The 15876-nt window shown below is 36.7% G+C and overlaps 1 protein-coding gene across 4 annotated transcripts in view; it reads right to left on the bottom strand.

Moving 5' to 3' along the window:
* Positions 1–15876, bottom strand: part of LOC113113991 (protocadherin-1-like) — a 149268-nt gene that overhangs the window by 51908 nt on the left and 81484 nt on the right. For all 4 annotated transcript variants that reach the window (XM_026280644.1, XM_026280647.1, XM_026280645.1 and 1 more), the window contains exon 4: positions 3852–4071. In XM_026280644.1, coding sequence (XP_026136429.1) covers positions 3852–4071 — 220 coding nt within the window. The remainder of the gene's footprint in view (positions 1–3851; positions 4072–15876) is intronic.

Below are 15876 nucleotides of genomic sequence, written 5' to 3'. Positions count from 1 at the left end.
AAAAACAGGTAATTTTGACCCATACAAGGTTTTTGTTTTTTGGCTATTGCTAAAAATATATCCCAGCAACTTAAGACTGGTTTTGTGGTCCAGGGTCACATACAGTATGAGCTATAAGTAGAGCTATAGCAAAAGTGATGTTTTGCTGTTTCAGGAGTAACTCCAAGCAATCTACTTCAGAAGAGACAAGCCATGTCCATATCAAGTGCCTGGATATTTTTTTTTAAGACAGTTTTGCTAAGTCATCTCCCTCTGGATATCCTTTGGTTCTTTCTCTTCTCAAAGTAATGAACAGAGAGAATAAAGAGAGAAAGAGATTGAAACTGAGACAAGGCTTTGTCTTGTTGGAAGAGGTCTCTGCAAAAGAGTTTGGAAACATGAAGATATATCTGATTTTATTTTTATCATCCGCCTTTATCTTCTATACAGTAATAAAAGGTGAATTTCGAAAACGCATCAGGCAAATTTAAGAAGTAAAATATATCAGTTTAATCCACCAATATTCTTATAATGAATTATTAAAAAGTAAACTGTGCAATTTTTGTGCTACTAGTGGCATCAAATAGAAATGCAATAATCATGATAATAATAATAATAATAATAATAATAATAATAATAATAATAATAATAATAATAATAATAATAATAATAATAATAATAATAATAATAACAACAACAAAACAAACTGGTCTCCCCAAAACACTCCCCGGTCTTGAGATAAACTGGAATACCAGTGGATATCAGTCTTCAGGTGATCATTTCATACACACAATACAATATATGATATCAGCACAGAGTCACAGTGTTTACACTATTTGGAGAAAACAACCTGAATGGCTTATTTTTAGTTGTCTCTGCATGTTAAAGCGGAATTGGAGAAAATATTTCAGCATGGAAAAAAGTTACACACATCATCTTTAAATTATTCATGCTCACATCGTTGTGAAGTGACACACTGAACCTAATTAAATTTGATGTGCACAGTTCAATGTTAAAGTGCTTTTTAATTTGCAGAGACAACTGTAAGTAAGCCATTCGTGGGTTGATTTCCCCAAAGAGTGTAAACACTCTAGTTTTTTGGCATTTTCACACACACACACACACACACACACACACACACACAAAGCTCTTTATCTGAGAACTGTGGCATGTGGCGTCTTTCAACAAATGGTTTAAATTCTGGTGCTGGTCTGCCTGTTTATCCAAATGACAGATGCATTTTTAAAATATGTTAGGAACTAACAACTTTATTCGCAGGTACATTCTTTAACACAATTGTGTGTTTTGGGGGTTACAAAACATTTTTCATGATTTCATTTTCATGATTATTTATCAGATAGAATGTCTCCTTGTGATATATTAAGCCACACTGGCATTTTAAAGTCAATAATTCTGAGAAATAAAGATGCAGTTTTTAAATCTAATGTCATAGTGTGACATATAATAATTGTGACACTATCATTCAAAATTTAGTGAAGCGTGAAGCGAATAATTTCTGTGTCTCTAGTGGCACCAAACAAAACTGCAAACTCTTTGTTTGAGTGACTGACTTGGACGAGTTTGGAATAGAATTACCTGAACAATGTCAGATGTTTAAGACTTCTTCACAGTTATTTTCGCAGGTCTGTTTAGTGCCATAGTGGCGCATGAATTACACGCTTCACCTTTAAAGAAACAGAAGGCAGTGGCTTTATTCCATGTATCATAAATATCACAGAGACATTAGTCCTTGTCACACAAGTTCCCTCACGTCTTGTGTTTTGACAATGTTCTTGAAAAAGGTGCATGAGCCAAATCACAGGTTGCCAGACAGAATCATAACGGTGCATTTGTGCTAACTCAGTTGCCCTGTCACCTTCATGCCGCACAGTATCATTCCACACTCACCGTGCACTCTTTTGCACATTACATCCATGCATTATCCATAGTAGTTATATGAAGCAGAGCTCATTTGAAGAGCAGTGCTGTCTTTATAGACTAGCACCGCAGCGTTGCACGGCTGCTAAAGTCATTTCGAGCACTGGGACTATTTATTTTAAGATCCCCGCTCTTTTATTAGCTCTATTGTGTTTTAGCGATATGAGGGAGTACAGTAAAACTCTCCCCTCAGCACCAGAGATGCCGACCCCAGGAAGCTGGCAGCAATCCATGAAGACAAACCATCATCGTCAGGGTCAACAGGCACACGTGGAGTCTGTCTACAATGATAGCATACGCAAACACACGCACGCCCTTATATATATAGATATATACACATTAGAAAGGAAGTACCGGCGGGCAAATAGGTTTAAAATCCTTACTAACCCCATCGCACCTGACCTCATTTCTGCATGCACAGGACATCATACTGTACTTCTCAGCGTGTGTGTGCGCTCTCATGGTTGGTGGCACCTGCCACGGGCTTCGGAGAGCAGCTGTGTGTGTACAGATGCCATAAGTGTGACCTGTCTGGGTGACCCTCCCTGCAGACACGCACACAGAGTCCTGGAGCTGCAGTAAAAACACTGATGTGGGAAGACAGCCATGACATTTAGGCCTCAGTCCACCTCACTTCCTTAGTCATACTTCTGTTCTTTTTCTCTCAGAGTCCTTACTTCAGCCGATACTTCGGCTGCTCTTGGTTTGCGTCTTTTTTCGTGCATTATGACCTCTTTAACAGAATATTCCAGGTTAAATGCAAGTGACACAATTTGTGGCATACGGTGGCATACTTGAACAAATAAAAGGGGGTTATGAAGAGGCAGTTACAAAGCAAACTTGGTCACACTTTATTTTAAGGTGCCCTTGTTACATAAGTTACATGAACTTACTATTACAATAACAATAAATTATCCATAATTACATGCAAGTAACCCTAATCCTAAACCTAACCCTAACCATATAGCTAGTACATGTAGTTAATTAATATCACTCAGTACTTACATGTATAACTAAACTGTAATAAGGGCACCTTGAAATGAAGTGTAACTGCAACATTAAAAGTATAATTTGATGAAAATTATTCAATCTTTTTTGTGTGTGTGTGCTGCAAAGTTGGTCTTATTCATTTGTAAGTGCATTTTAGGGTTTTATGCTTTGTGTGGCAATGCAACAAAGGCAACAAAGTTGTAAAATTGGATATACATTCAGAAAAGTAAAAAAAATAATAAATAATAAAATTGGTAAATACCGTTATGCTAAAAGTGCGGTAAACTGAGCTCAACTTGAATTACCAGCAGAATATTATATTGTGTACACACATACACAGCACTAATGAATTTCACAGTAATTGAAATTCTAAATGCTTTCACTGCCAGCTTGCCTTTTGGCTATGACTTCCACCCTCTCAGAGGCTGTTGCTGATGATTTTGGCCTGTTCAGGAGCACCTCCAGCTGGGTGGGAAGGAGAGGCGGCCTCCCTCACTTTATGTTCCCTACAGCTACAGCGGAGGAGGATTGTATCAGGTCTTCTTGGTGTGCGTGTGCTAATATGACTAGATCATTTCAATATCTTACCAAGAATTACAGATTTGTATTCATTTATTTATTATTTGTATATGTAGATGCATGTTGACAAAGCTTACAAAATTAATAGACAACATATTCAAATCAGTGGTTAATTTGCTTAGATTCGGACATTTAGGTCACATAAAAACTTTTGCAATGCTCATGAATTCAGAGTGACCTTAAGTACTTTTTGGTTTAAAGCAAAGCGAGCGTGTGATGAAGGGTGTACAAGTAAACTGCTCAGCCATTTCTTAAAAATAAAAAAAAAAAGGTTTTCAATATGTGGACGGTCTAAAAAGATTGTTCTGAAAGAGAGTAGGTGGAGCAATAACAAAAAAGGAGGGGGACACACCACCTCTTCTTACCGTTCTCGGGGTGTTCCATCTCTCCGATGCTGCCGTCTGGGGTAGTGCGTTCGTAGTGGTCTTCAGGTAGGGCGAGGGGCCCGATACGGGGCCCTGAAGAACTCTTACTGCTGGGTGTCTCTGACTCTTCCAGACCGCTGTCGTAGTAACTGTGCTGAGAGGGATCCTGCAGATCTTGCGCCTGATTGGCTGTGGAGAAGGTCACTCGGCGATGTGGGAGCTGTGATTGGACAGAGACAGAGAGAGGTCGAAGGTCAGTATGCATGTTGATGACATTATCAGGCATCTGATTTTCAGTGTAATTCAAAGGAACAACTATGTACAATGAATAAAGAATTATGTACAATTTCACAAAATCGTAGTTTTACCTCATATACAGTATATAGTGCTGCTAACCTTAGGTATTAAACTTATTCTGCACCATTTGTGCCTCAAGCATGGATGATAAATTATGTGTATTACTGAAACAAGGTGTGCTATTACTTTCTAAGCTATCAGGCTTTATTGACAATAAAAACCCAAGGAGGAGCCCAAGTTATATTGAGGAACCAAAATACCATAGAGACTTGGCAGTGAGCTCTTTAAACTTTGGCCAGTGAGCAACTTTCCATCAATATTCCAGTACACCCTAGTAACCATCTAGTGACTTTCTAAAAATGCTCACATATTCCCCTAGAAAAATATCCAAAATCTATCAGCTGATAATTAATGTATATAATTTTCAAATAGGATATTTACAAATTGAATTAGAATTATAAAGTTTTGCTGTAAATAATAATTATAATAATAAAAAAAAGAATACACAATTAAATTCAGTCATTTTTATGCTACAAGTGAATTTAGGCATATATACACAAATTCTGAAATTTGCTAAAGATCACATTTAGAAGTGTTATTCAATTATTAGATGATGGCAAACTGCAAATTAAATGTAAAATGAATAGTTAAATATCCAGTATTGAACGTACCTATACTGACAAAAACATTGCTGATAAAAATTACTTTTTAGTTAAATTAATACTTTTATACAACCAAGTCATATCAACTTGATCAGAAGTGATATTAAACTTTAAAATTGCTACAGAAAAAAATAAAATATAATTAAAATAAAATAAAAATTAAATAAATGCTGTTTTTTTTTTCAAATTGTTATTCATTTAAGAAGAAAAAGGTATCAAGGTTTCCACAAAAATATTAAACTGTTTCCATCAAAATTAAAAGAAATACTGTCTTGGTGAGAATAAGATAATTCTTTCAAAAATATTTCTTACTAACCATAAATTTTAAAAGATAATAAAATATATCATGTATTGCTAACATGAATATAAAAAAATAAATAGCACTCAGCAAGCAGATGCTGCTTTCCATGCAATACAACATCCACTAATCACAAAGGTATGCTGATCTATGTAGAAATCGTAGCACGAGTCTTTGCGGAGAACCACAGCCATTAGCAATTGCACATACATTATTTCTCTTATGTCTAACTATGTATGCATCGTCTCAGAGCAAATCCCTCGGCACATGCTGGCTGTACATCCCAGAGTAATACGTTACACAGAGACCTCAACACACACTCTCACACGCACCTAAGACTCAGTGAGGAGTGTATTAAGCAAGTGTTAGCTAAATCCAGTGTGACTTCAGAAGCCAGGTTTGATAAGGATGATAGAAGCCACAGCTCTCCCACAGGAGAAGCCCACTTCACACCCCACCCCTCCCTCCGGCAGCACACCGACGAGAGAATAGGACATTTCGTCAAGATGGAATGAGACAGCTCGCAAATTGGCATTTGGAGCTAGACGGAGACCACTGTCAGCCACCCAGCTCTCCGTAACACATCAACCCTCCACATACCAATCACAAAGCACAAACCTTCAGAGAGAAAGAGAGAGACAGAGAGTAAAAACAAGCAGAAGAACTCTACTCATCCTCTCACTGTTATCAATAATACAGAAATGTTCCTCAACCACATTTCTTTTTCATTTTCAGACTTTCAATCTCTCTGTTTCTCTCTCTCCTTCCTCATATCATGCTATCGAGTTGCCCCAGGGAAACACTACTTCATTTCTGCCTCCCTTTTCCCTTCTCAGCCTCCTCTTCACCTCCACACACTCGGTTTGAGAGCTTAGCTGCGATTTGTTTGTTTTGTTTAATTTTCAATGTAAACATGCTCTTGCACAACCCTCTTCTCTGAACACCCAAAGCTGCTTGCGTCGCACATAAATTGTTTCTGGGTGTGAGGAAACTTCCAACGTAACACAGAGAAATAACTGACCGCACTGCTCTTAATCTCACACTGTCTGCAGGTGACAATGACGGTCTTCTGGAGAACGCAAAGCATTTCCCAAGACAGGTGAGATGACCTTGCCATCCAGACTATAAGTGCCTCCATTGCCAGATCTAATAAAGGCTGTGCAGAGGATGGATAATGATTGTATTGCTGTGAATGTGATACTTTACGTTTGCTGAAAGAATTGACGATTGTTCGCTGGGGGAGGGGCAGTTGCTCCGAAATGATTTTATGACTGAATCAGGCACTTATTTATGCACACCTGCAACTACACATGAAAGTAAGTATTAAAAAAAAGCATATGGTTAAGCTAATTAACTGTATTACTAAAAGTCTGAATATTTTAGAAAACACTAAAGTATCTTGTGCAAAAATACAGTAAAATTACTGTGAGTAAAAAAAAAAACAAAAAAAAAAACAAAACTGTTTTTTTATTTTAATGTACTGTAAAATGCAATCTGGAATTGCAATCTCCTTATTAGTCTTCAGTGTCATGTGATCCTATGATTTCAAATTATTTTCAATGCTGAAAACAACTGTGCTGCTCAATATGTTAATGAAAACCATGATACTTTGTTTCAGGATTTTTTTTTTTTTTTTTTTTTTTTTTTTTATGTATTTAACAACTAAGTATTTTTGCCACATTTAATCTATGTGCTGTGTCTTTGCTGAATAATTATTCATTTCGTATTCATTTATGTTCTTATAAAATTATACAGTATATAAATAATGATCATATTAGTAATGAAGTAAAAGTGTAAAAAGAAAAACATATATACTGTTTTGAGCCACATAATGTAGTTATAAGACTTTTTATTTAGGTGAGAATTTACTTAGACTTCAAATGTACATTTTGTTAACGAAGATAATTAGAGAATTTGCTTCAACGTTTTCGGAGACATGACCTCCAGGGCATCAACAGCCACGACCGGTTAAATATAAGATATCATTTGTTTTGGGTAAATCTGATGGGCAGTCTTTGGTCTAATGAATCTGTTATTTGTTCCAGAGCAAACATTGTTTCTGCTGAAAGCAAAATCTCATCACACTATATTCTATGTAACATTAATGCTGTATCTTAGAGCATGGCTTTTATGATGGCTGTTGTTTATGTTTATTATTCACTAAATAATGTTTTATATTATATATTATTTTGACATTATAACAGTCTTGCGTGTTCGTGATGGTGATTTTTGTGACATTGTTCTGCCATTAGATGGTGACAGGTGACTCTTTCAGAAATCAGCATTTACGACTTTTATACTAAAAGAGACTGGAATGGAAGTTATTTTTACTTTTAATAACAGCTTGTAAGAAGCAGGTAAAAAATGCAGTGAGCAGCACTGAGCAGTACGACAAAAATAGAAAGATTTCCTCAGCGGACATTCAAAGTAATGTTTTATTGTGAATATGAGATTGAGATTGAGCTGATGAAAGTAATCAGATGTAGGTAATCACACCCGCTCAGTCCATCTCTCTCACACAATACTCGTCATAATACAGTGAGCTTTTAATTAAGTAATACAATAAGTTTTTTATCAAGCAACTCAGCATTCCTTCTTTACTGTAGCTGGATTTTGCTGATTTGTTGCTTTATTAAGCAAGAGCAATTCAACTAATAGTGATTTTCAACTAAATGTCTATGTTGCAACCTATCACACAGTATTTCAGTATGGGTGAATGGAAATTTCCACCACACAAACACGTCCATTAATGAGGACATATCCCCTTTATTTCATCTGTGTTGCAGTTGCTAAATTTAATGAATGGAAAAGGAAGAGCTGGAGATAATTAGCCAACCCTTAAGTGCATCTGATGTAACGGTAGTAGGGCATTAGTGGAGCTTTCCACCATCTTGATGCACGCGATGGCTCAAGAGAGGCTTCAAAACCTTTGGTTGCAGCATGTAACACTTTGGCCTGTCTTTTTAACACATGGCTCCTCTCCTCTGCTCCAGATAAAATAAAGATAAGCTGCACAGTGCACGTTTGTGTAAAGCACAACATTTCTATTCAGAGAGGCAAATGTTTTTTTTTTTTTTGCTGAGGGATTCATTTTAGACCACTCGCCGTATCTACTACGAGGCCGGCCATCCCCTTGTGCTGATAAACAGAAGAGTGCAAAGTCTCCAGTGGGTGCGTGTGGATGGATACACACACACACACACGCACGCGCGCACACACACACTGCTCTATTGTCCTCCCTGTTCAATAAGAGACGAGGTGAATAATACCAGATGAGCAGCTCTGAGCTTATTGAATCCCTGCATCTGTATCTATGCGTGTGTGTTTCATTGTATCCCGTTCCTCATTAGTTTTCTCTGTCCGTGTGGACGATAAGACAGTGAAGGGCTACTTTGTGAAACTCTAATCCATACTCTTGCACAAACACGTATGCATTGATGATACAGTGGATGTGCTCCTATGATAATATGATTCCTGTATCTCATTCCCAAACTGAGGTGAGTAAAAGAGAGAGTGGAACAGAATACAGAGAAGGTTTCGAGCACAATATGTGTGTACAGAGAGTTCGTTTCTCTGTACTTCTTGTAAAAGCTGCTTTTGTTTTCCCTCTTGGTGTAATTCTACTAGTTTAGCCCCCAGCTAAGACAGCGCTCGCTCACAAACAAAAGCAGCTCCCACTACTAACCTCCCTCCCTCATGCTGTCGGTCTCAGTCTCCCTCCCTCTGTTCCAAGCTAGAGGGCAGGTGCCAGGGTTGAGTTATGTAAGGAATGACAGCTATGCCTGAGGACGGGATTGGTTAGCTGGGAAAAAGCACCTGTGGGACTCAAGTACCTGCCTCAGTCCTCAAACTGCAGAAAAGCTTTGATTCCTGTTAACAGCATCAGAGAGATGTGTAGAGAGAGAGAGAGACAAGAGTGCAGGGAGACGAAAGTGGGAGTGATTTCGGTGACTATGAGGGATGGAGATGCCGAGGCGCCAGCAAGCCAGATATGATGGAAGGAGTGAGGTGCACAGATAAGGTGAAGAATAAAGTATGAAGAGAGTGATTCATTTGGTCGTGTGGGAACGGAACTGATTTTTTACGCGAATGTAAAATCAAACTTACCTTGTTTAATGTCTTAATACATATTTCTCCATGTTATTCCAAAGAAATAATGTTCTGTGTAATCGTTTTCCTCCTCCCTAACTTAATTATTATATTATATTATATTATATTATATTATATTATATTATATTATATTATATTATATTATATTATATTATATTATATTATATTATTAATTTGTAAAATAATTTTTAAATGTATATTTATTAAATATAAATGCAATACATAATATAATATGATAACAGAAACCGATTTAATGCATTCTTGAATAATAATAATAATAATAAACACACTGACTCCTTCTGAATAGTTTCTCATTGAAGGACCTCTTTCACTCAAAAGTATGCCATATTATGAAATAAAATGGACTTTGTCTGAAACTGAATCTAAACCACCATGACAAAATGAATCAAAAGCCATGAGGGTACGTGGTCTTAAAATCGTTGATAGAGCTGTGATTTTAGTTTCTTTTCAGAAAGGCAGTATTGTACTGTCAAACCACACAGATATTTAGCACCTCCCCCTAGCCCCCACCCCCCACTTCATTTATAACCGAGTCAAGACTCATTTGCAAACTTGAAGGCTTTCAGCAGATATATCCTCCCCTGAGGAGCAGGGAGACAACACTCTACTCTCTATAGCTCTGTCGCACTCACTCCCATTCCATCCAATGCCTCGCCAACACGAGCTCTTAATGCTACATTAGCATGTGTGTCTTATTCAGCTAGAAGCCAGCGGGCCAGGTCTAAACTCTGCCTGTGGATTAGAGAGATGAGATGTGAGCAGACAGCAGCTGCCCAATCACCTGATTTAAGACTAACAACCTCCAACAGGCCCTCAGACAGACATGCTCTGCAAACGCTTTGCAACAGAGCCAAGGTGCTTTTCGGATGGTGCTAGTGTCTTAGTGATAGAGCAGCAGCCAGACTGTCACTTTTCCATGTCAAATTCGGTATCAAAAGCTGCACAAATTTGTAGAGAACTTCATTTCATCATGCCTTAAATGCCTGTTTTTGCCACTGTCATGGATGGCGCCTATCTGTTTTGCAAAATAAATAGGCATTATGTAAATTTTAAATGGAAATGAAGTGTGACCTACTAAACATAACTCAAATGGAAATGAGCGGTCAGACTAGACAGGAAAAACAGATGACTTAGAATGAATTACAAGATATTCAAAACACTATAAATATCAAACAATGCCTTGTTTTGTCCACACGGTTAAACTCACACAGACACAGACACACACACACACACACTCAATATTCAGTCATGTTATCATTTGAATTCCTTTCACATGACCTGAGGAGCAGCTAAAAGCAACACGGAGTGACAGGTCTTATGGTTTGTCATGGCAACAGGGGTCCGTGATGGATATATTACAGTACTGACTGAGGTAGAGCGACACTTGCATATTCACATATACACACACAGCCCCCCAAATCTCCCTTCAACACAACAAATCAACTTTAAAAACATCAAGAGTGTCTGTGAATATATTTTCAATTTACTGCCTCAGTGCACCAAACATATCAGCTCTCAAATGCTCAGATATCGCTGGCAACACAAGCGCAGCATGCCAATCACACACTTATCAGCTCAGTTTAGATTACTCTGGAAGTTACAGTGTCAAGGGTATTTCCGATCAGTGAGACACTCATACACTGGCATCTGGGGACGATTGTGAGCTGGTATTAAAACACCTGAGCTCTGCTACAATTGGTTCCTCCTAAGAATCAGACAGAAAATGTTCATTCCAATATCCGTGTGAACTCAAGTCCACCAAACAAAATGAAAGATACGGTCAAAACCACACACAGTCGTGACGGGCGAGAAGTCATGTGTAAATGTACTGGAAACATGCATTTCATTGTAGAAGAAAAAATATAAAATAAATAAAATAAAATGTGTGTGTGTGTGTGTGTGTGTGTGTGTGTGTGTGTGTATATATATATATATATATATATATATATATATATATATATATATATATATACAGCATGTGTGCATTATCTATATTGATCTTAAACTGAAATTGATATAATAATAATTTATCTCTATTCATCACTGAATTCTGAAATAAACACTTCTTCAAAAATATCTTTCTTGTTGAACTTTTGAGCAGTCATTTAGACCTATATGACTTTCTTTGCAAAATTAGCAAAATGTTAAGTTGTTTTCAATATAATGAAACTTTAAGATCCAAAAGTTTTTTTTTTTTTTTTTTTAATGACTAAAATGTTAATTTCTCATATCTCTTTTGTAATTCTTTATATTCAGACTTGCCTTGCTACGATCACTTACGTCACAGTTTATCATCAAGTCAGTTTCAGCAACTTCAGAGACTTATATTTCAGTCTGTTCCTCCCACGAAACTATTGTATGACTTCCATTTCAATGTATGGAGCACTTTTATGATGTAATTTTGGAACTTGATGGTCTGGATCTTCTTCCTCTTTCATCATATAGACGAGTGACAAACACATTCTTGACGAAAAGACCTCTCTCTCTCTCTCTCTCTCTCTCTCTCTCTCTCTCTCTCTCTCTCTCTCTCTCTAAAGAATCCAGGTGGCAAGTAAATAAATCCAAAGTAGGCCCATACACAGACAACTACTATAACTACAACTTTGTCATGGTGGGGACTTTCCATGATCTTGGAGACTGAAATAATATGTCCCAAAACTATGCGCTATTATTCATCAATTATTCATAATTGAGATATTCATTAAGACGTTATTTAGCATGTTTATGTTCCCCGATATGCAGGTGATTTCAGGTTTTACTATCCCTACAGGGACCAACTGTAGATAGCATAACCCGACCCACGCACACAAATATTTAGCATACACTAGGCTCAACTGGAGTTAATTCCTTTAAAGGCATGCACTTATAAGAGAGGGTGAGTTCTTAAGCTGTTGAGATATATGTTTTCCTTCAGGCAAACTTCAGAAAACAAACACACACACACACACATAAACTCACGAAACCCGACACCTCCCTCTATTTAAACGATACCACAGAGTAACGGCTCAATAGTTAATCTCTCTTGATGTTCTTTGTGTTTGAAGGAATTGAGCAATTGCTACATTAGATGACTATTGGCCCTTTGAGGCTATAATATAAACGTTGAAATGGCGCATACGAAAGGCATATGTAGTTTTTTGTCAGATTTTGTCGATTAATGTCACGGAAATGATGCTGGCTGATACATATTTATTGTTATATGTCACCTTAAGTGGAAAAATTGTGCCTTGAAACGTATTCCTCTTCATCTTTCCTTTGCAAACACATACTACCTCACTGAATATACAGTCTAAGCCAGCCTAAGATGGTCTGCTTGTCTCGTAGACTGGCCTATTGACTGGTTTTAAAGTAAATTGGGGATATTTAAAAATATTACTTTACTTCTTGCACATTTATTTGACACTTTCAAAGTGAAATGTCCGGTAAGTGGAGCTAAAATTGTGTTCAGTTTTACCTTAAACAGATGAACATGAATCCGGCAGTGTTTCATTATTTTGGTTGTTGTACACCACACAACAGTTCGAGAATTAAATGTCCAGTAAGAGGCGCCAAAAGTTTAATGCTCTATTGTGTTTTAATATGACACACCAACGTGCACTAAACCCTACCCAAGTTTACTACAATAGAAAATCCATACATGTGGAGCTGGTTTTGTTATATAATCATCAAAATGTATCAGTTTACAAATCATGTGGCATCTATGGCAAAAGCAAGGAACCATGCAAAAGTCTTTATTAATCGATAATATGTCCTTGTATTCATAAATTGTGTAGAAAAGAATAAAAGTAGTAGTTGTTTTACTGAGTCTCGTGTTTATTTCAGCTAGAAATTGCAGTTAATTGTATGTATAGTGGTGTTTTGTGGAGTTTCTGAAAAATGTAGGTGATTGTAAATTTTTCGGTCCCACTTTATATTAGGTGGCCTTAACTACTATGTACTTACATAAAAAATAAGTACAATGTACTTATTGTGTTCATATTGTATTGTAAAACACTTTTGCTACTATTGAGGTGGGATATGGGTAAGGTTAGGGAGAGGGTTGGAGGTATGGGTAAGTTTAAGGGTGGGTTAAGGTGTAAAGTATGGGTCAACAGTGTAATTATAAATGTAATTACAGAAATTAAATACAGATGTAATTACATGTCGTTTTTTTTTATATAATAAGTACATTGTAAAAAACATGTATGTACACAATAAGTACATTGTACTAAATAATTAATTAAAATGTAAGTACACAGTAGTTAAGGCCACTTAATATAAAGTGGGTCCACTTTTTCCAATGAGCCAACCAGCTGAAAACCAACAAACCTGCTTAGGCTGGTCAAAAATGTTTCTACCAACGTGGTCACCTTTTGGTGTTCAGTAATTCCTTCATTCTCTTTCTCAATCACTGTCATTCCTTTAGCCCATCTCTTTTTCTGATGAAAAGAGAGGAAAATTAAGATGGAAGAAGAGTGAAAGAGGCAGAGATAAAGTGATGAGCAGCAGTCACTCACTGTGTCTCTTTGAAGGACATCGATTGAGTCATCTATTCCCGACGGTATATACGGTCCTGAGTATTTTCAGACAGGTTTGGTGCGGGTATGTATGTGTGTGTGTGTGTGTCTGTGTGTGTGTGTTTGTACGTGTAAATGATTTTTATCTCTGGAGGGGGAGGGATGAAAGAGTCTTGATGGAAGGACATCAGAGACAAGAAAAAAAAAACACTCAACCAAACAACATGCCTCTGACTAGCATTAGCATGTTATCATCAAATTAGCCAAATTTAGCCATTTTAAAACTTTAAAATGGATTTGTTCTGCAGTCTGTATGAAAATAAAATATGAGGTAACAGTCATTGTTTAAATATTGAAAATATTAAGAAATATTAATTAGCACTGTATCTCAAATAATAAAATTAAAATAAAGATAATATCTCTGAACAAATATTTACAATGGCAACCAAAGTACTAGCAAAATAGGATAAAATTACTGTACAGAAAATGTTTCATCATGGGTCAATACATATCAGTGCTCTCCGACAATGGCTACAGATGCTGCTGATAGAGCTTTATTTGTATTGTACTGAACACCAAAAATTACTGTAATTTATGGTTTCACACTGAGTAGAATCTGTGGTAACCATGGTAACATCTTTTTAAGGGTTGCTAAATGATGAATAATAGGTCCAAATCGTTCATTAGTGCTTAAACGCTTTGTTCTCTCACAATGACCTCATGCGGGAATCGTAAGCGATTTTAGCTTTAGCTAGTTAGACTCAGTGGCTTCACCTTCACAGTGGCCACTGCTGTGTTAATGTGTATGACTTTCACAGAATGTGCCACAGACCTGGGAGGCAGGTCACTTCCTCTGGTGCTCCTGTCTTCCTCTCCCCATGGTCCTCTCATTCCCTGATTCCCTCTTTGCTTCCATTTTTCCTTCCCTCTCTCCGAGCAGGACATTAATCAGCTGGACACTGAGTATCTCTCTTTCTCTCTATTTCTCCCCCTATCTCTACTTACAAACAACAACCTCTTATTCCTCTGAAGAAAATCAGGAGGTCATTTTAGAGATGCCTGTCTATTTGTGTGTGTGTGTTGGTAAGTGTTTGTAAAAGAGCTGAGTGGCGTTCTCTGTTAGCTAGACATCCTGCTATCAGATAGCTGCTGGCAATACACAGATAAGACCAGATTAACTTCCTCTCTCTCTCTCTCTCTCTCTCTCTCTCTCTCTCTCTCTCTCTCCCTCTCTCTCTCTCACACACACACACACACACACACACACACGCACGCACGCACGCACGCACACACACACACACATTGAGATCTAAAGTTAAATGACTGCTAGTCGATATATGGCCTATTGGATATCAGCAAGAATGGATAATAATATGAATGGATATTACCATCATACCCTAATCTAAAGGTTAATGTAGGGTTTTCTTCCTATGTGATTAGATCTATATATATATATATATATATATATATATATATATATATATATATATATATATATATATATATATATATATATATATATATATATATATATATATATATATATATTTATTTACATTTTAATTAAACTGTTTATTTATAAATTATATAGTATATATGTTTATATAATAAATAACATTAATTGCAAAAATAGATTATAACTTTATTTCCAGGTTTACATTCATTTTTTGATCCAATGTTTACATTGTAACCTTAGCTGTTTGGATTCCATTGTAAACAAAAGTGTGTGTGTGCAAGTTGAAAGGTTAATTACGTGAGCATTTTGCTTTGTTAGAGCAATATTAGCTTACACTCATTAGGAATCTGCAAGGGAGTGCAAAAAAAACTCAAGCAAGGTTACTCATTTTCACATACTGCAATGGTGGTCAACGTCAACGCTCCCGTGAGAATCAACAGATCTAAAGATCAGGTTACATCCAAGGGTAAGTTAAAGGCAGACTTAACCCAACACAGGTGTGCTTTATAGTTAATCTTAAAATTTCTAATTTACCTTTAGTGCTCACTTTGATTATTACACGGTGACAAAGTCCAATTACTTTTAAATGTAGGTAATTGGCAACGTTGCTCAAGCAGACCTGAACACCTATACTTATAGTAGTTTCAGGCTTTAATGGTTGAATTAGACTAAACGCAGACCTCAT

Source organism: Carassius auratus, chromosome 14 (genome assembly GCF_003368295.1).
Source record: "Carassius auratus strain Wakin chromosome 14, ASM336829v1, whole genome shotgun sequence".
Taxonomy (NCBI): Eukaryota; Metazoa; Chordata; class Actinopteri; order Cypriniformes; family Cyprinidae; genus Carassius; species Carassius auratus.
Note: the sequence above shows the minus strand (reverse complement) of the source record. Positions and strands in the feature narration are given on the sequence as shown.